Genomic DNA, 21,346 nt, shown 5'->3' on the forward strand with positions numbered 1-21,346 from the left:
TCATGTTGTCCTACAATTTTCTCATTGACACGTTTCATCTAAATATAATATTTTAGAAGATTGTGAATTAATGAAGACTAATTATGAAATTAGGTGGAATGCAGAAAGATAATCTCGGTATCTCCAAGCAATGACAAATAACATTGCGTGGCATTTGCATATTTTAAATATTGGTGCATGACAGTTGGGACACCCTGTATATAATGTGGCTTTATTTTTTACCACTAGGAGTCTTCACAGTTCCTTTATTCAATGCTGCCACTCGAAAAGAACAAATATTTTATGAAAGTAAGCGCAGAATAGACGATGGGGACCTGTAAGCATATGTCATGTTTGAAACATGCCAAAGCCCCACCAATTCAACAAGGCTTTCTTCTTTAAGAAAGGGAATAGTGGCCAAAGGTCACAGTGTTCATTTAAGTTAACAGTGCATTATAATGAATAGATAAGGGAGGTTAAGTACATGATTGGCTCTTTTGATAAAACTGCTAGCTTTTCTGCACTTGAGCTTTATATACGAAAGTCGCACTCTGTAGCAGGTCTTCTGTACACGTTGGTAAGATGCTCTGTTGGCTGGTTTTATCTTATCTTATTGAGGCATATGCATTGTCTGCTGTGCTCACTGCGAGGAATAATGGCATCTGCTGGGGGTGAAATGATCACTGCGTAAAAGAGGGCATGGAACAGTTTCTCACTGCTGGCAACAGGTGGCATCACTGTTCCCTTCTTTCAGTAAATATACGCTTTCCATCCAGCTTTGCTGCAGATAATAAGCGGTGTCGAGTTATCCTGGATGAAAAACAAGTGCAGCATCCAGACACGGGCAAAACCCATTACTCACTTAACCTGTAACTCACGTTACAGGTTAAGCTTGCCTTGACCTGTTGCCTTGACCTTGAGCTTGCCTTGACCTGTTGCAGTTAATGAGCTATACTTCACCTAACAAACAATTCCATGCAGTGCTGCAAAAGCTGCAAGTACTGCATCCACACATGATATTAAACATAAACCATCACTAAATGCAACCTTCGCATGAAATGCGAGTGTAAAGCAGCAAGCAACTTAGTAAGAAGAGCCATTTATACCTGTTTCTCCCTCATTGATGAAGCAGCATGTATTGTTAATTCTTGCCTCGACCTGTTGCACTTCGCCAACTCCATGCAGTGAAGCGTTTCATTTAGCCAACCATAAATAAGAACCAGAAGGGCTTGTTTGTACAACATTAATCCCCTTCCGTGCTTCATGAAATGGAAAGGATCTCGATTAGTGCAAGCCCTCCTGTCTTCTCCGAGACAAATAACCAGCTCTCATTCCCAATTGGCTGAAACAAGCAAAAGCTTTGGCTGCACTACATGGAGCTAGTGAGACGAGAGCGCAGACAAGGAGTCTGCTTTTGTCACGCTGCACCGAATTGCCGAGACAAGAGTATGAACTAGGATACTGCCATGGCTGGAAGCAGCAAAGCCACACCCAGTGCAGGGTGTATAAAAAATGGAAGGCACAACAGTGTCCTACTGCTTCTTCAACCGTGACTCCGTGACTGCAGGTGTTGGCGATAACACTCCCGTGAAGAGTAACGTTCCCGCGAACACAAGCACCGTGCCGAACCAGTGGGTAAGCGTGAATGGATTCTGGAAGCAGTAGATAGACAGGAGCAGCGAGACAAATTTGCGGAGCGTGATCACCAGTGTCACTGTCAGCGAGGAGCACTCGGTTGTCAGCACATACACCGATCGGATGCACACATATCTGAGACACAAGGCTGTCAAGGTGGAAGGCGGCCAGTTTTTGATGAAGCGTGCTTCTAGTTCGACAGAAAGTGGCAGTTGCAACTTCAACTACAAGGCGAGGTCTCTTTGGAGGTGCAATTTACATAACATAGTGCTTGTCCAATTGAACACCACATACTTTTTTTTTCAACAGAAACGTGCACACACCTTGACTACAACAAGCTGTTGCACATAGCTGTTTTGCCCTATGCACACAAAAGCGTGTTAAAGTGTCCACGTTGCACATTATCCATATGTTATATGCAAAGTGACAGTAGCACTCAATGACGGGCCAAATATGCATAGAGACGATACTGTGCTTTCTTGTCCTTGAGCGATGCAGTCTCGCAATGTTGAGACAGCTAGCTACACAATCTGTTTTTATGAACTACTACCTGTGACAGGAATGTATCATAAGCATCCCAAATTACATGCAGTATGTTACAAGTGATTCATTTGCACCACTAGATTAATGCTTCTGCATGAGTCCAGTAAGACGTTGCTGTTACTGCTATGTTCCAACAGTGCAATCTGGCTTGACATTTTTTTTTTTCTGTAAAATGACAAAGAGGGATACTAAACTGCACCATCTTAGGTGCACAGTGTTAGCATTTCCAGGCAATGTTTATTTTCACCTTGTGCGAATTTTATGTGAGTCGGGTGCAACTCAATTTCTCTTTTACATATTGCATTCTATGAAAGTTGCACTCAATAATGTGCGTCACCTGTCAAATTACAGTACTGCCATACAGCAATGCAAATGATATGTGTCACGAAGGGTGCTGCATCTCGAAGCTGCAAGCCTTCTAGATACAAATTACAGTTAAGATGAATGCTGACATGGGAGTAAATGTAACAGCTGGCTTTGTGAAGTTTCGTTTCGACGCAGCAGTGAAATAATGTACTTTGCACATTGCTCAACCCTGTGCCCCTATGCTTTATAGAAGTACCACAAAGAGATACACGTCGGACCCCATTATAGAAAACTTGCCTTCAACACAGAATTCGTTATGACCATATATTCTATAGAAGCTGATACTGCCATGAAAAATGTTTTATTTACATTGTCATATCCATGTTTGTCGAGGATTGGCTGTAAATCAGTGGCTATTGCATTGTGCTGCCAAGCTCGAAGTCGAAGGTTAGGTCCTGACTGTGGTGGTCGCATTCCGATGGAGGCTGAATGCGCAAACATTCGTGTGGATTGGATTCAGGTGCACGCTAAAGAATCCCAAGTGAACAGAATTAATCTAAGCGTGCCTCACTACAGTGTGCCTCATAATAAGATCGTGCTTTTGACATGTAAAACCACAGAGTTAAAACTTTTCGAAAGGTTCAACTGTATGGTGCAAGCTAACGCAAGAGACAGCATTGTCCTTAGTGTTGTACAATGGCTTTCGAGCACTCCATTCTGCTACTTTATGCGAAGGCATCTCCTCTGTTCTCCTTAGGACCCTCTGAGGTATGGGAATGGAAAGGCAGAATGATGAGGTTCAACATCGCCAACCACTACAAGGTGCACTTATACACCACCCCATCCACAAATAATTAGATCGAAATATGCCCAGTGGCAACAGCTACAAACCAAATCATACAAGAGTCACCCACTAATGTACGGTATTTATCCAGAAATACACAAGTGTGTCGCACCAGAGCCATGCTAGAACACATGCTATGGGGATGCCAGGGACTAATACGCGTTAATGGGAGCGAGACCTCTACCGACAGCCTCCGCACGCGATGGCAGGCCGCGCTGCTCAGCTCGAACCTGGAAGATCAACTCTGGGCAGTCCAGCGGGCCAAGGAAGCCACCGGGAGACAAGAACTCCTGGCCGTAACCTCGGCGAGTGCCTCAGCCCACTACTAACTCGCTGGACACGAATAATTCTGATTCAAAATAATTTTCTCACTCACTCACTCCTCAGTTCTTGCCTTCCCCTATGCTCCCGTGCAATGGATATTTGGACATTACTGTTTGCCACTAGCAAGAGCAGTATAGTTAAGGAAGCTGGATTTGCACTCAACTGCATTGATCGAAATCCCGAAACCTTGTGTGTCTACATTACCATATAAAACCAGTTCTATTTGAAACAGGAGAAAAGGATACTGGGTGATGACATTTAGGAGAAGGTATACCCAGGACCTTGGGATGCTTTCCAACACAGGCAGAGACAGTGGCGCTGGAAAAAATTTGCACATTTGAAGCACCGACTGTAAGGGTTCAACGTGCTTTGACTGAGGTCAGTAGCACACGTAGCACAGGCTAAACATGCATGTAAGCACATATCTGCACCTCCACAAGAAATTAGCTTTGTGTTAATTATGAAAAGCAGAATGTGCTAAATATACGTAGTTTAACCCACAAAAGAAACAGAATTTCACATCAAAGAAAATTGGAACATGGCTACCTTTATTTCTTTCCATGAGCAGCACATTCATCAAAAAAAAAAAAAAGATTCAAGATTCATTTATTTCTCCAAGAGAAAAAGGGCCGGGACAAAAAGCTGCCTTGGAGCAGCTTGACACGGGGTCTGGGGCCCATTTACAAAATGGAAGCAATGAAGGGGAAAAAAAAATACAATTTGACATACATCATGACTCAGTAATTGAAAGATGAAGATGAAAAGAAACAGTAATTGGTTTGCTGAACTATCGACAACTGAAAACTCACTATAGCATATCGGTACTTCTACTATAGGTTTTGTGTTAAGTTTCCTGGTCTTAAGTACTAATTATATGGTTCTGCTCAACGGATTAAAAATGTTATGTTAAGCTTTGTGGGTTTAAGCATTGTAGGAGAACAAATGGAAAAACAGGAATGTTGAAATTGTTCTCTCTTTTTTTCCTGCTTAACATTGCTAACATGACACAGAAAATTCAGTACATGCACTAGATTTGCTCAAAGGAATGAGCTCTTCCACTATGTTTAAAATTTGTTTTGCAGAAGTAGGCAGACACTCGGTGTGGGGGCATACTGTGACAAGGATTTACAAAGCAGCACTAAGAAGCAACTTCTTGCAAAGCAGGGAACTGCAGGTCAAAGGTGGTGTCATGGCACAAGTATCCTAATCCAATGGGGGAGGGAACGTAATTGTTCACCACAAGCAGCACCGTCTTCTGTAGAATGTCTAACTATACCTTCAGCAGGGTGGCCTCTCAGCCATGCTGTACAACTTGCCAATTGCCTTTTTCATAAGGATACTGTTTTCTTAGACTCAAGGTCAAGATAATCTGTCCCTTGGCTTCTTTTCAAACTTCTCCGTGCTACCATGTACGCATTTGTGCTGTAAACTGCTTTCCTCGATCCTGCATTTGCCTATGATGGCTATTTCAGACCTGCCAACTCCAATTTTAAAGAGTACCACGTGTGAAACAGACTATAGCTAGATGAACAAGTACTCGCAAAACGGTTTGTTGCTGAAAATGTTCAGTGTTTATTAAAGACATCACAGGCTTCGTTTTCTAGGAATGCTGTGAAAAGGCACTACAGTTCCAGCTAGAATGATTTTAGCTAAAGATGAATGCAAGTTCAAATAAAGTTAGTTCATAACATATTCATGTAAAGCAGCTGAAATTCGTTCTATGGAAATGAAACATTCATTCTGTGGAGTGGGTGTCGCTGCTTTTAGTAGGTCCGAATAATCGCAGAGGTGCGAAAAAATCAGGCTCTGAAGAATTGATCAGCCGCTGTATGTGCAATCTTTTATGCGAAGCATATTACTAGAGCTCAACCCAGCTCCTCAGGCGCGGCGGTGTCGCCTTCAATACCACGTGACACCGTGACGTCACGACAGAGGAGAAACGGGGCTCCAACTCGTGCCGTCGCTCGCGGCGTCGCGGCGGTATATAAGCAGCTGCACTTGCCTCTGCTAGACACTCACGCGGTGAGATGCCTCCTGGAGACAGAGCTGCTCGTTGGAATGAGAAGCGAAGGTTGCGGCGTGCTACAGAGAATGTTTCTAGGTGGCTTTGCTACGGCGCAGCGACTACACGCCCCGCATCGGACGCGGTGAGCGTCGAGCAACGCAGCGTTCGGCGCGACAACGAAATGTGCGCCTGAGCAAGCGCCGCACGCCTGAGCCGACGCCGACGACACCGGCTTTTCTGCGACACGAGCTCCTTAACGCTGTCGCGTTAAAATAAAGGCTAGTATGCTTCGCATCCTGGGCTTAACCTTAGCTAAGTCACAGCCATTTTTTAAAATCAGGTTTGCCCTAAATTGGACGCAAATCAAGGACTGTAAAATTGTTGACATTATTACGACTATCGTAAAGAAGCTCTATAAAAACAGCGAATTTTATAATAAAATTGTAATAGTTGACAGGTTTGCTGTTCGTATGTGAAGGGCATAACATGTTTGATTTTAGAAAATTAATAGGGTGTCTCCTCTTCGTCTCCCTCTGTGATCCAGGACAACGGAAACACGGAGAGCTGGTACAGCACACTTCCTATGGAGAAGACTTTCCCGAGCTCTCAGGCTGTCATTGAGTACTACACGAGTCTTTTTCATTGCATGATAAGTAGAATTTAATTGAGGCCGCTTACCTGATTGGTTGAAGAGCACGGCGTGCGAATAAATGTTGGGGACAAGGAGGAGAAACCCAGGCAGTGGCAGAGCATGCTGCGGAGAAAAAAGTTTCTCAAGAAAACTGGCAGGGCAGTCCAGTCCAAAAGCATTGAAACATCTTTCTATATATTTTGTATCCAAGTTGCACAGATAGTTTAGTACAGTTTAGTACAGATAGATTAGACAGATTAGTAACACTTTTGAGCAGGTGCACTTCTCTGCAGTGAGTGTCACTTTGATGGCACGCTGCTAGCTCGGGAGTTTATGGCAGCGTCAATGGGTAAATCTGTCGGCACATTGTATATTTGTTATTTATCATTAGGCAATATATATGCAAAATAACATTATCAAGCATCGCAAGACAAGGTGGCACTGCACCCAACACCCAAGTGATGCATTGGAAGTGAGGTGATGAGAATGGTGAACCGTTTGCAGTTTCCATTAGCAACTTTCATCGCAAATGGCTTGGGGACACTTATGACAATTGAGGTTGCAAAAAAAAAGAATAAAGTAGTTTTAGGATTAGCGCAGTGGAGTATAATTTCAGTATTTATTTTTGAAGTACTGATGTTGAGGCTACACACTTCAATGTGGTGTGGCAAGTTTGATGAACACACCCGCCAGCAGCTGTTGCTCACCTTTCTACATTGCAGCCTGCGAATGGCACTTCATGGCAAAGTGCACTCACTCAAAGTGACATTAAACCTGCTCGTTGGACTGGAATATTGCTCATTTGTAACTTCACTGGAAGTCGGTTCTAAAGAAACTCTGATTAGCAATGCAGTACTTTCTAAAAAACTCTGCTTTCATCGATCTAGAAGGACAAGGTCGACTATTGCTAGACGATTGGATAAAAAAAAAATAAAAAAATTACTTTCACGCTGTATGACAACCTCGATACAACAGTGCGATGTCATAGATATTTAAGCGTTGTCTCCTATTCGGGCCATTCTAGAACAAAGGTTTTTGAAACTTGCTAAGTTGAGCCTTTTGTTCCTTTAGAATGTAATATGGTCTTGCCCCCCCTCCCCTCCAAAAAAGACAGCAGAGTTCAGCGATTACTTTGGCTCTGAACTAATTTACTATGAAACCAGCATTCTCCCACAGTGAAGACCACCATTTTATTTTTGATTGCCTGCTTTTTCCTCAAAATAATTATGTTCGCCACCTACAGGCTACTGGAAAAGAACGCAGCAGCGATAGAGTTGTTTGTTAGGGGGAGGGTGGAGGGGTGTATTTGTGTTAAAATGTATTAATTTAAATTTAATTAATACTGCACAGATTCCTCTGCTCTAACAGTGTGTGGAGGAGTGCAAAGCCTTGCACTAATTGCCCTGCACTGTCGTGCCATAGCTTAGCCGTTAGCACATTAGACTCCGAATGCACATTGCTTTACTGACACGGGCTCAAATCTCAGTAAAGGCAGTTGAGAAGAAGCTTTCTTTTCTTCTTTATGTTGCGTCAATGGCGAGGTGGCCTGATGACAAAAATGGTTGCGTGTCGACTATGACGACAACAGTCGTCAGCATAACGGAATGGACAGACGGGCAAGGCAAACCTAATTTCGAGTACTTAACTGCCATCACAGAAAAACAATTAACTATAACCCAAACAAAATGCTCTCAAAACCCATGATGCCACTGCAAGTTGGTGAGGGAACATCGGTAAGGCATCGCCACTCGGTTATTTCATCTCTTCTTGCTTTCCAAGCCTCCTGTCATGGTATGAGTGATCATTCCGCTATAACAGAAGTGTAATTTAACACTGCTCGTTAGAGATACTAAAACAATGGTTCAATGTGAAATCTGACTTACAGCATAGAAGAGAGATTCACGGGGGTGCTTGCCATAGCGGGCGTAAAGTGTTTCCTGGTAAATTCCCATGCGAGCCGAGAGCAGGAGAGCAAACAAGAGAAGCCCTATGCCTGCAAACGGGAACGAGAATCTGCATTTCATCTTTGTCTGGCAACGTGCTAAGACACTGAAACACACTGTGCTAAAAAAAAAGGTAGGCAATTTCTGTAATCACATCATGACAGATGCGCTTCAGAAGACAATATGTGACAATAAATTATAAAGAGCCGCTGTCGCAGAATCTTGGATGTTACTGTCAGCAGTGGTAGATGTTCTTCTGCTTGGCCTGACAGATGGCGCCATGATGGAATTGCAGCAAAATGACATTTTTTTGACTGGCGTTGCTGCAGACGATATGCACTTTGGCTGTATTGTGAACGAAACAAGCAAGTAATGCTTGCAAGCGTGGTATTAAACTGGATTCACTGCAAAATGCTAATTCTGCGTGAAATTTGATGAGGAATTAGCCAGTGGTCTAGGTGGAGGAGCTCTGGAATCCCTATATGTATCTAACACTTACTAGCTACAAGTAGCACATACACTTTTAATGTGTAAGGTATACAAGTGAAAAATTGCCAAACATGCATCTACACTGCACACAAATTCGAAATGCACTGCTTTTGCATTCTTATGTAGAACTTAATAAAATGAGGACTATTAACTGATGATCGTACATACATAGGATGCAAGAGAAATGTTGAGTAGCAAGAAAAATGGAAAACACTGAATATATGAGAAAGGCACGGTGGTGTAGCTGGTACAGCCACACCTCCGGTATGTTCCTGGCTTTACAGCATATGGATGTACGTGGCAAACTCATCCCTTACCAACACATTTGGTGTAAAGGCTGCTGTCTTCCATTTTAACAGTCCCTGCTTCTTCCTGTGCAGGATAAGAAAAAGAAAAACGTAACACTAAGGGTGTTTGAACAGTAAAATCTTCACATGTTGAATCAAATAAGTATTTCATCATTTCTGCACGATGTGAAATATGAAGTTTACGTGGAGTTCATTTGTTTAAACAAAAAGAAGCGATCCCTCTGGTGTGACATAAGCCATCAGTACAGACCCCTCTATAGAATAGATCCGCCTCATTGTCTGTATATGCCACGAGGCCTCGATAGGCAATATCAAGCATGCATTCATTGCATCAGGCTTCATGTGGCCTACACAAACTACTTTGAGAGCAAAATTAAACGGACAGACTTGCTAATGTGCTCTTTCGTGTAATGCTCCTGAAGATTTGCAACACCTTCTGTGCGACTGCAGCTGCTACTTGTCGCAGAAACAGTCTTTGAAAGCATCACGACACTTATTTATTTATTTATTTTATTTATTTATAGAAGTACCTGCAGCGCCACAAGGGCATTATTGCAGGGGGGGACAAATTGAAGAAAAGTGAACATGTGACAAAAACTTGATACAGCAGAGCACAGGTGGTAAAAGTAACAAAATACGTAACATAGATGAGTCATCTCGACGGCAAAACGGTCTTGTGAAATGCGGTGCAAATTTGCAAGACAGAAATGGAAAGGGTACACTATCGCATGAAGTGCAATGCCAGCCAAATGATATAAAGAAAACTGGATAATATACTACGACAGACTGCGTGACAATAGAGACAGAAACTCTGAACACGTTTTACATTCACCAATGCTCCTGGGAAGCCTATTCCAGTGTGCGGAAACATGCGGAAAAAATGAATTACGGTAGACATCAGTACGACATCGCAACTTGAGCTTTGAGGTACAGCACATTCTCGGCCCATGGTAAAGCTCCACCTATGCGTTACGTGCCACGAAAGCGCTGCTGGTGTTTCTGACGTCCACTGGCCTTAACAACAAACCTTTGTATTTCTGCAGTGTATGTACATTTCATTGACTGCAAGCGCTGTTTGTACGATCACTGCATATATAACGTACCCAGCACTTGAAGTAGTATGCCACGTGATCAGCCAGGCTAACATCCCCGGAATATAATTAAAATTGGCATCTCTCTTATTTACATCACCTAATACATGCATGTAATGCCATTCACAACCGGATGTGAATGGGATTATTGCCATGTGTGGACATGGAAATACTGGCCAAATGACCAATTTCTAAACCTAAATTGAGACAACAAATTTGTATGCAGCCAAAAACGCAAGCCATTTCTGTCGGATGACAGTGGAGATTATTGATCAGAAGTCATGTGCCTTGCACATGCGCTCAGTAACTGGTGCCCCAGCGCAACAGCAGCAGTGTTTCTGCAGCAGAACCATTCACAACAGTTCCCACTTCAACCGCTATTTCTTCCCTGCAACTTAGCCCGAGGAATGTTATCCCACACATTCTAAAAGAAACAAGTGTAGAATAGCAGAGATGGACTAACATTAGCAATTTCAAATATTTGCACAAACATACACAAAACACTTCTCATGGTGTAAACAAAAGGTTTCGTTTTCGTAGACCACAATATTTTTTTTTCTTGAATAACATCTGAACAAAACTTCTACAGGTAGAATCACTGCACTGAATGAGCCTTTTCTGTGAGTGCGTAATACCTGCAATGTCTCAAGATGGCTACATCACCCTGCCTTCCCTTCCTCATAAAAGCATCTGTTGTAACCAGCACATAAGCACAGTTGGTATACCACCATAAGCATATACAATGGACACACATCGCCTGAATATATCCAAAAGTATCAAACATATGGCAAGGGGCACTGTAATAGGAGTGATGATTTAGCTACAGTAAGCACAGTGATTAGCTGTCGGATAAGAGCGGCACAAAATGCAGAATGAAAATTTATTGCAGATGCTGACAGACACTTGGTACCTTGTAAGCTTTTGCCAGAACAACACTCATATTAATTCCTGCTGTGGGGACAGCTTACAATTGCAATAACTGACACGTCAGAATCATAAGTGGTTACTGGATCTATACGAAGAATGTTCCAAAACAAAGTTGCATCTGCATTTATGTTTATTTTCGCTTTCCACCATAGTACTAAACTTCAGCATAGCTTTTTCAAGCATTCCTTTGTTTTAAGAATGTTTCAATCCAGTTCACAGGAGTTAAGTGCACAGAGGAGTAAACATTGGGCTAGCTATACATTGTAGAGCTAATTAACAAATAAGCTCAGGTTGCACATTTCGTGCAAGTCAATGCAGGCTGTTTCAGAGCTCATGACCTATATTCATATGGTGTGAATTCAGCACAAAGCAGCAAAGTTCAGAGAGATAGGTGTGTGGTTAGCAGAAAGTTGTACTAACACAGCACCTGTGTGTGTGCTTTTTGCCACTTATATCAAATAGCCCAAACTGCTATCTTAATTGTTTAATCCTAATTGGGAAAAGTTTAATACCTGTATTCTATGAGCAAAGCAGTGCTATTACAAGCGGTTTCTCACCTTCAGCATTTAAGCAGAGATGGTACACAGCAAAAACGTGTTTTGGTCCACTGCAATAATCTAACTCACCTTGTCACCTACTGAAGCTATGGTGCATATCACAATGCCAACAGTTATCATAAATACTGCAAGGTGCTTGGAGAGTGGGTACCTGCGGCCAAGGAAGACATATTTTAATGAATCCTGGTTTTACTGATGGCATCCATTTCAAAACGCAATCTTCACTTTTTTTTTTTCCATTGAATGGGGGAGGGACATCGTACTGGGATAGTCACTGAAAACCCAAGGTTCTGCGACTCTTTGGGAATTATAAAAAGCATGAAGATCTCGCACAGTGTGCGAATCGGTGCAAGCAAAGCCTTTGTGTTCACCCCAATACTACTGCGATCACGCTACCTCCGGTGCAAATGCTGTCGCCATGTGGCCGCTATGATCTGATGACATCATTGCTTAAGCCAACCAATGGGCACTGTACGTTACCCTCACCCTATGACATCGTTGCTCGCGCTAGCCAATCGGTCTCATGCTTTCCCCTGAGAACTCCATGACATCATAGCTTGTGTGAACCAATCAATGCCACACCCTCCCCTCACTCTCAAGGAATATCAGTTGATGTGGCAAATAGGGACGAAAACGCATAAGCAGGCAGCAAATGTATGCATCTGTTCTTTGTGTCTGCACCCAGCTGTGCAGGTAATAATAATAATAATCTTTATTACGTAAGTTCACGTAAGAGCTACATATCACAGCCCCCATATAAGCAGCACTGCTTGTATGTAAAATTATGTGTAGAGAACAGGGAGACTTCACTCCTCAGAAAAAAAAATTACTGATTAAAGTGATGTATAATAAACACATATTTTGTTCACATGCACTTTTTGTTTATGTGTTGCAATGTACCCTTTGCTCATGCATGCATATTGACTGTAAATTTTATTAAAAGGCTAACAGCAGAAGTTTATATAGTCTGCACACACAAACAATTTCTGAACTCACGGACGACAAGTTCTCTTTAAGTGTAAAATCACACATGCTATATTTAAAACAGAACAAACATCAAGAAAACAAAGTAATAAACATTATATACATACTAACCTCCTCTTCAGTAGAATGATGGCTAGTACCATGTTTGCAATAAGTGAGCCCTGCCATAAATAAGGAAAGAAAGTATATATGTATATAGAACACAAGAATTTACAAACAATGACACGGTCCAGCACAAGTTGTGCAAACGCATAAGTGAATGTTGAGATTTTAACACTATTTTAGCATTTCAAAACGCTTCAGTATTTTGGAATGTGTCCTCAAACACTGTGTCTTGTGCTGATATTTGACCCTCAATGTAGTGAGATCTGTAGATTTGAATGTTGTCAACTGTTCAGGCTTCTGTATCTGACCTCACACAGTTGCACTCCAAGCAATGAAAGGACCACAAGACAGCAGAGGTCTTTGATTTTTCTTGACAAACTCCTACAGCTTGGCGTAGTTTGTGACGTAACGCAAGACAAACGCACAGTAGCGGCAATGTCAAGCCAAGGTGACAGAGAGGTGACCCAAAGTGTGTTGAAAGCATTCACCAAGAACATCATAGCCTCTGTTTGTTTTCCAAATTAAATTAAATCAAATTCTGGTATTTTAAATGCCAAAACCATGATCTGAGTACAAGAGAGGCTATAGTGGGGGACTCCATATTAAATATGACTACCTGGGGTTTTTTGGGTGAATCACGGTTTTATTATCTCATAGGTGGCAGCGTAGTTTCCAGTGGTCATGGCTTGCATGATAACTGGTGATGATTCACATAGACATGCTGACAACAGAAATGCTTAAAACTGCCAGCAAAAGCCAGCATTTCGATTGGTGATGGATGTGAAGAGTCATTCCACAACTACAGTGCAGGTCACACTTAGCACAAGCATGAGACGAGGACAGGAAATGTGGCACTATACCTTCATTATGCGCAAAATTCACACTTGATGTGGCATTTGTAAGACGGATGCTGACCAACCAGTACTGTGTTCTTAGCCGAAGAATAAAATTGTGAACCTTGCAAAGCGCAAGTAATACCGACTTCAGCTTGTTCATTCAAAACGTCAGTTACTACAGAACCTTGCGGGACTTGCAGCTTGATGTGAAGTTACATTCCTTTTGTAAACATTTTTTTACCATGCCTTAAGAGGGCCCACCCCAAAATTAAAAGGATGCAAAGTTGTAATACATGATTTGTAAAGACTCACAGATTTGAAGATCATGTGCAGAGGCATTGAGATGTCATATGAAAGGGCATGATTGTTGGAAATGCTGACCAAGAAAAACATGACAACCAGTGTGATGTAGTGTCTGCAAGAGGAAAGAAAGCAGCAAATTGTGCTTGAGGTATTTCCTGTTACAAGGAGTGCCGACAGATATTTTCGAGTTTGTAGAAACGCCACCATGTGTTTCTCGCGTGTAAGAGGTTGATACTTTACAAGTAGGTTGCAAAACACATAGAAGATATTTCAATTTGATACTACAGTTGGTCCCAAACTGCCTGACCTGGCATCACTGACATAGCGTAGTCATGATGCAGAAAAATATTTTGCTATCGTTGCGAAGCAATAACGGTAAGTATGATGATGTTGCTAATTAATAACGAGAGTGATGCATACAGGAACAGAATGAGCCAGAGTACCATGATGTATCATGCACAGAAACTTACACTGGTTCATAGAACCAACTATTTTAGTTAATTATTTATGGCACTGTTGACACTTGCCAGTATTTCTTTCTGCTAGCGTTTAGAGGGTCTGGACATTCATACAATGCAAGAGAATGACAAGTTGCAGATGTCATGGTAGCATTCCTTCAAAAAGTTCAGACGCTTAGTACTAGTAATAACTTGGTACAAACTGCTACTCGTCAGCAGTGATAAAGAAAGTCAGTCATGTAAAGTTGGATGCCACATTAAACCAAGTGTGCTACCACACAATTGACATAGCGTAAGCTTAATTAAATGCGAGAGGCACTAAGGAGATGCTGGTTTCGATGGTTATACGAACGAGAATCATATTGAACAAGATTCATCTGCTGCCATTTTAAGTCTGTCTGAATTTAATAAGTGGGTAAATAAGTGGCCTCTGGTATTCACTGATAGTGTGGAGAAAGTCCTTAAAAAACACTGAAAAAACTGTTTCTCATGCTCTCACATTTCACACTCCTTTTTTTAACTGCCTGAACAACAGCGTGAACTTGTGAAGACCTAGAATACCGGACATGCGACTGCTGTAGATTAGGGAAACACAAACTGATATGGCATGAACAACAGCAGGTATGCATCAGGTTTTAAATATACAACACAATCACCATATAAATGCTTTTTTGAGCTCATTTCTTCCACCTGTATCACTGGCTGCAATACAGAGTAGGAATGATGCGACTGTAACTAGAAGAATAAAGAACTGCATTAGAAAGAGAGAAAGAAAAGTGAGAAACTACTTTTTGAGGCAAGCAGTTGTAAGCAGATAATTAAAGAACGATTCTGTAGGGTTAGCAATGTAATGTGTTAGCACTGTAGGCGGTAATGATTAAGATAAAAATGGTCAACAAACAGTCCCTTGGGAAGTTTCAACTCTGTAAATGCACCAGTAACACATTGAGACATTTCTTTCTTTAAGTAGCAAGCTAACAAATATAGCAAGCAAGCTCTCCATTCTACACTTGGTGTCTGGATACTGCTACCACTTAATCACTGCGATTACCGTCCCTGCCTGATACTATTTATGTCTGTGTGGCACGTAGCTGATTAGGAGAGTAATGGTAATGGCAGATAGTTAAGGGCTGGTAATGGCAGAGAGTGTACAAAAGCATTGTTCACTGTGAACTTATTTGGCAGTAGTGGTTTGCACAGTAGGCAACCAGAACAAGCCATACCAGGGTGAATTGTGTTTATTACAAATAGAAATACAAATTCTGTTTGTGACATGTTATGTTAACCTGCCTGTGCAATGCAAAAAAATCTACAAAATTGTACTGTCACTTTGCAGATCATCTACAACAGCCAGTAGAGGAAGGAAATAAGCTTCCCCATTAAAAGCTCATGGTAATGGTGGCCAAAATTTTCAAACAAATTTTCTTGCGAACAGCATCATACCTGCCTTGTTTGCCAGAAATAGGGAAAGAAACGAGAAAATGAACTGCAAACTAACTTGAGCGGCACCACAGGGCGTCTCTTGCCGAAATTTGTTGCAAATATGAATCCTTCTATGGCGATGAAGAGAAACTGCGAAAACGTGATCAAATTGGTGCATCCTGGATGCTCTCTGTAAAGAAAAGAAGTAAGCATACTGTGATGTCAAGCCTGAAATGACAGAAGAATCGAGAGCTGGGTAAGTTGGTACAATTTTGAATCACTAGAAAACAGCATACAAAGGACGAAGGATGTGTTGTGTCTTTCACCAGCTCATGTGCGCGCTGTTTCTAGTATTCCTGGAATAACAGCCGATGATTAGGTAGCAATGCATGTATTTTTAATTTTATGTGTTAGCCTGTTAAGAACAAAATTAAAAAATGTAAGTAGACCTAGCCACAATCGATTATGCAATAACGAGCTACCTGATGTCACCTACTACATGTATAATAGCCCATCATGTGAAGTCGCACACATAAGCAGCAGTAGAGAAGGGTAATGTTCCTGAAAACTGAGGACATGAAGGAACACAAACGACACAGACAGGCACTGACTTCCAACTATCTTATTTTGGAATCGCCAAGCCAACGTTTATATATGCAGACGCGTTACCAAATGACAAAGAAACAAACGCATCAAAGCGGACCATCCAGAAACTGCATTTCTTTAGCGCTAATATTTATTCTAGGGTCACTCACGCAGCGTTCACCAGATTTTTTAATGTGGGCTGCTTCAGCTACCTCTCTTTCTCTTTTAACTACTGCATGTCTTAGAAAGGTAGTCTTATCTAAGTGTGCTGTGCTTTGTGTACCTTCATGTCCTGTATGTTTGTGCTGCAGGAACCCAGTTTTCAAAAACAATGTACGAACGTGAACGAATTCTTTAAGAAGAGCAAACTGAAGTTCAAATTGTCTACTAGTCTATTCTGTGTAGCACAGATCTTGGAGGGCACAGGCTTGGAGTACGAGGGCTAGTGTGATGAACGTTAGTTTTATGATTATATATGCACAATGAAGACCATTGCCTAAAGTAGATCTGCAAGTTCACCACTCACATTAATGTGTGCTCACTCACTTTCTCTGTAACAGACACTGTTTCTCTCTAAACACACCTGCGCATACCTGAAACTAAAACGTATGTACTTATTTCCTTTCACAAAACACCGCTTAGAAACACTCCCAAAAGGAATTGGAAGGTCAGCGCCACAATACATAGATCGAAGTTGAAATACATAATTAGAACAAGAGAAATAATGCAGATGACACACTCACTTGACCAACAATTCGAGGAAGAATACGTTGGTGCAACAGCCCAAGAAAATGAAAGCTGTCGCCACTATAATGTGAACCTCCATTCCAACTGAAAAAAAAAAAAAGAATTAACAGGACGCGTTTACAGCTTTTAAAGGGCGAATTAGCCCTTCTCAGTTGGTGACGGAAACCATGTAGATTCACTAGGCGCATGCAAAGGGAAACTTTCGTCGTTCAAGAAAATTGGACATGCAAGTTGGGAAACCTCTCCGCCTTTCATCTCATTAAACCTTCTCTCTTCCGACACGAAGAGTAAGTTTTGTGGTACGTGGCGGGAAGTTGACGGCGAGGCAGCTACCAGTAGAAAGCAAACTTTCCTTTTTTTTTTTCAAGTGAAATGCAAGACACTCAGCCTGACGCAACTGGGCCACGTCAACCTTTGCACAGATTAGTAGGCTCCTCAATGAAGAGTTTATAAAAAAACGAATCTCGGTCTAATTAAAAACAACGCGAAGAGAAAATAAGATCGCGAAAAAACTACTGTTGATGTGAATAAACGAGCAAATACCGTTTGAACAGATGACTAATGTTGCGAAACGTAAACTGCGGAACTCTCAAGCCAACAACAGTCCGAAACTCCCAGGCATCACTTTCCGCACGAGCTCAATGCACTCATTCATCTGTCCTGTCCAGCGCCACAGGCTTCATTGTTCGTTTTGTATACGTGTCACCGTCACCGCATTTGCGTCGACCAACTGTACTTTCCGTGAACAGCAGATACTTAATAACACCTTAAATGAATGGGAACCGCGGCTAGGTGACCACGACTCAACAACAAAAAGCATTTCTATGCACACTGTTGTCGGGCTGCTCTTTTCATACGGCCATCTTTGGCGACGCCGTTCCCGTGTGTCGGGCGTCTTACAATCGCAAATTTAAATTTCGTTCTGATTACTTCGTGAGAAAGTTGCATAAGTATTACCCATACAAGCTAAATATTCTCGAATATCATATTTTGTTGTGATAGTCAGGTTAGTGGGGTTACGGACGTCACCAAGGTCTCAAAACTACCTGTCTTTCACGTGACAGTAAGCTTTGCTTTGCTATTGAACGTTGTCAGCAAAATTCTAATGCTTGTTTGCCTTGTTCGTGTCTTCTTCGCGCCACGAACAATCTTGCTCATTTTTACATTTTGCACATGGCTAGCTACGGCTGCGAATACCCTACATGACATCGTCCGTCACACAGGCTTTGAACACCTCCAACTACCATGGTACTATTTATTTATTTATTTACAATGTACTGTGGTCACATAGGACCAAGAAGACGTAATTTTATACATAATAAAAAAATAAAATCCGCGGACAACCTTGCGCTGCGAGTAACGTGTTCGAGTTTTTTGCTGCGGTGTATGTTATCGAGCGTTGCGATGAAATTGGTGTGGGTTATTGTTATTTTTTTTGTTCAGTTTCTACTTTAGCATGTTTGCTGTAGACCGGAATCATTTGGACGATATTACTGAGAAATCAAGGACGCCATATGCCACCGACGCCCTGCGCGACAAGAGACCGAGCAAGCAGCAGCGGCCACCAACGGGACATCGACGCGTCAAGGCGCGCTGGCGACGTGGCGTCGCGGCGCCACGTCACGCAACACTTGGCGCGCTAGCGATGCAGCAGGTTTACCGTTTCGTCCGCTACGTGGCATCGCAACCAATGGGAAATTAGGCGCCGTTTCGCTGCTACAGACGCCGCCGGCTTTTTCGCTCAATGGGCCATTTGATGCTCTCGCATCAAAAAGTGTAAGCACACGCTGTGTGTACTGAACGTCGCCGACAAAGGACAAATGCATTGAAGTTCCATCTCGACACGTCTATCTACGTCACGATGACTGTATGTAACCTAAGAAAGCCCATGGAATTCTCCGAGTACGACGAGACTGTTTTCTTTTTGGCATCGTGAAACTCCGGCGACCTTATATAGGAGCTTGCTTCGAGCACAAACCGCGATCGCGCTCCCAGCTTCCTTTATATTTGTGGCACATCAAACGAGAATGCAGCCTTGAATCATGCTTGGAGGAGCACCCAGACATGATCATGTCGGCAATGAGGCGGCTGCATATTGTACGAAAGTCGCCAGCGCTCTGAGTGCGTCTGCACGACTGTACAATATTTCTTTGAAGGGGCTTTCTCCGCAATAAGAGACCTATTGAGGAAAAGCTTTTATAGTTGCCTTATTTTCACGAATGATAGCCAGCATGGGTTCAGTATGCATGCTACATGTATATTTGCATAGGCGTGTGTGTGTGTGTGTGTGTGTGTGTGTGTGTGTGTGTGATGTAGAAGCCACCAGGCCGCGTTCCAGGTGCACCGTACCATTACAGATTATTAGGACCTCTAACACTATAGATGGTAAAGTTATATATGGTCCAGTACCTTGATGAAGTCATTTGACAGCACACTATATCGGGGCCTGCGATGTGTCATATATACGAAAGACAGCCCCAAAGTGCGAGAGTAGGAAGCTTTATATTTTGCGTATACCCAAGCGGCCTTGCGCACCCAAAGTGCCACGCCCTGCTTGCGTTGTTTGATACCCCATACACTTTAGTTTGCATACATTTATTTTTTGCATTCTTCTGTAAACCCGGCGGTTATCGCTCGCAAAACCTAAAACTCCCTAGTGTTGTATAAACTGCGTCGGTGCACTTTGCACAAAACTTGAGACTGCGCTATAGTGAAGATATGACAGTTGCGTTGTATCCATGAAGATGAGGGGAAGTCGCAAGGAGTTTGTTTGTCTGTCTGTCTGTCTGTCTGTCTGTCTGTCTTTCTTTCTTTCTTTCTTTCTTTCTTTCTTTCTTTCTTTCTTTCTTTCTTTGGGATCATCGATGTTTTTACAATCGGCACTGAAGTTATAGGTTGTTGGCAGCATAAACGGTCATTCTAATAAAAATAATGGGGTTTTACGTGCCAAAACTACGATTTGATTATGAGGCACGCCGTAGTGGGGGACTCTGGAATAATGTCTAAGTATACACGGAAACAGTACGTTAAACGTACGTTAAGCCTCTCTTAGAATATTCGAGTATCGTTTGGGATCCACACACAGTGGTAGGTATTAAAAAATTAGAAAGAATTCAAAGGTTAGCCGCGCGCTTCATTTATAAGCGCTTCAAACGACGTGATTCTCCAACGAGTATGCTGGAAGCCGCAAACTTGGAACCACTAACTGATCGAAGAAAAACTGCCAGATTAAACTTCCTTCGCCAGCTTTATTACGGGAAACTAGGAATACAACCGCGTGACTATATTATTAAGGACACATCTCGAATTTCCCGCCACAAACACAGCCAGTATTTAAAACCGATCTTCGCACGAACAAACCTTTTCAAAAACTCATTCTTTCCGAAAACAATCAATGATTGGAATGCCCTACCTGGAAATTCCCACTGGTTACAGCCACCCACTTGATGAATCTTGTTGACTGTAACCCTTGTATATATTGTGTGTTTGCGTATGTTTGCTGCGTAACCAGTGGGGGTTTCCTACCTGGAAATTCCCACTGGTTACAGCCACCCACTTAATGAATTTTGTTGACTGTAACCCTTGTATATATTGTATGTTTGCTTATTTTTGTATCTGCTCACGTAGCCCCCTCCTGCTTGGACAGATGTCCGCAGTATTGTGAAAATAAATAAATAAACAAGGTATTTCTACAACAAGGTTGTGGGACAAATATACACCCCAAGGGTGCGACCGTTTTGAGAGTGATATACGCAGTGGCGTAGCTAGGTCGTCTGGCACCCGGGGCCCATAGGTCTTCTGTACACCCCCCCCCCCCCCCCCCCCCCCAGGGTGTAGCCGGCGGAAAGAGGGGTGTCTTCAGACGTATATGACACCCCCCCCCTCCTAAGGCCCCTTGCACCCGGGGCCGACGGCCCCCCGGCCCCCCCTATTGCTACGCCACTGGATATACGACATCTTTGGCTTGTCTTTAGCTTGCTGTGTGTTCGACGTTGATGATCAAGTTTTATGTAAGGGAACACTGGCGATGTTTCATCATACTGCTTTAAAACAGCGAATTGTAGACAGAGGTTTGCTTTTTTTTTATCTTTCTTTCCAGTAGAGTTATTTAATCCGGAGGCGAGGGGCAGGTGTGTAATTAGCAATTGTGACCAGTGTTGCTTATTGGTTTGTTAACCATTGCTGTAGTAAGGAGGCGCCTGCCTAACGCAACTGCCAATAACTTATACATAGTCGTGAGTCTGCAGCGGTGCACACCGTGTCCTCTGTATTATTCAGTTGCGCAGCTTTGAAAAGAAACACCGGTATATGAGACATCAGCTAG

At 42.5% G+C, this 21,346-nt stretch overlaps 1 protein-coding gene across 1 annotated transcript; it reads right to left on the bottom strand.

The window, feature by feature from the left end:
• Positions 1 to 231: 231 nt before the first annotated feature.
• On the bottom strand, positions 232 to 17,853 carry LOC135916128 (UDP-xylose and UDP-N-acetylglucosamine transporter-like). Its single transcript, XM_065449384.1, has 11 exons — positions 17,566 to 17,853; positions 17,019 to 17,106; positions 15,767 to 15,880; positions 13,820 to 13,922; positions 12,678 to 12,727; positions 11,652 to 11,733; positions 9,017 to 9,071; positions 8,151 to 8,260; positions 6,315 to 6,390; positions 3,877 to 3,949; positions 232 to 1,749 (listed from the first exon to the last, which is right to left on the bottom strand). The coding sequence occupies exons 2-11, from the start codon at positions 17,099 to 17,101 to the stop codon at positions 1,512 to 1,514; spliced, it is 984 nt and encodes a 327-aa protein (XP_065305456.1). The 5' UTR covers positions 17,102 to 17,106; positions 17,566 to 17,853; the 3' UTR covers positions 232 to 1,511.
• Positions 17,854 to 21,346: the final 3,493 nt, after the last annotated feature.

Source organism: Dermacentor albipictus, chromosome 5, assembly GCF_038994185.2.
Source record: "Dermacentor albipictus isolate Rhodes 1998 colony chromosome 5, USDA_Dalb.pri_finalv2, whole genome shotgun sequence".
NCBI classification, from domain to species: domain Eukaryota; kingdom Metazoa; phylum Arthropoda; class Arachnida; order Ixodida; family Ixodidae; genus Dermacentor; species Dermacentor albipictus.

Excerpts from the sequence above, each read along its gene's own strand:
- LOC135916128 (XM_065449384.1), bottom strand. The coding sequence starts at position 17,101 with ATGGAGGTTCACATTATAGTGGCGACAGCTTTCATTTTCTTGGGCTGT. Across the intron at positions 13,923-15,766 it reads CGCCCTGTGGTGCCGCTCAA|ACACTACATCACACTGGTTG; the intron begins GTTAGTTTGCAG and ends TTCCTCTTGCAG. Across the intron at positions 9,072-11,651 it reads TAGCTTCAGTAGGTGACAAG|GAAGAAGCAGGGACTGTTAA; the intron begins GTGAGTTAGATT and ends TATCCTGCACAG.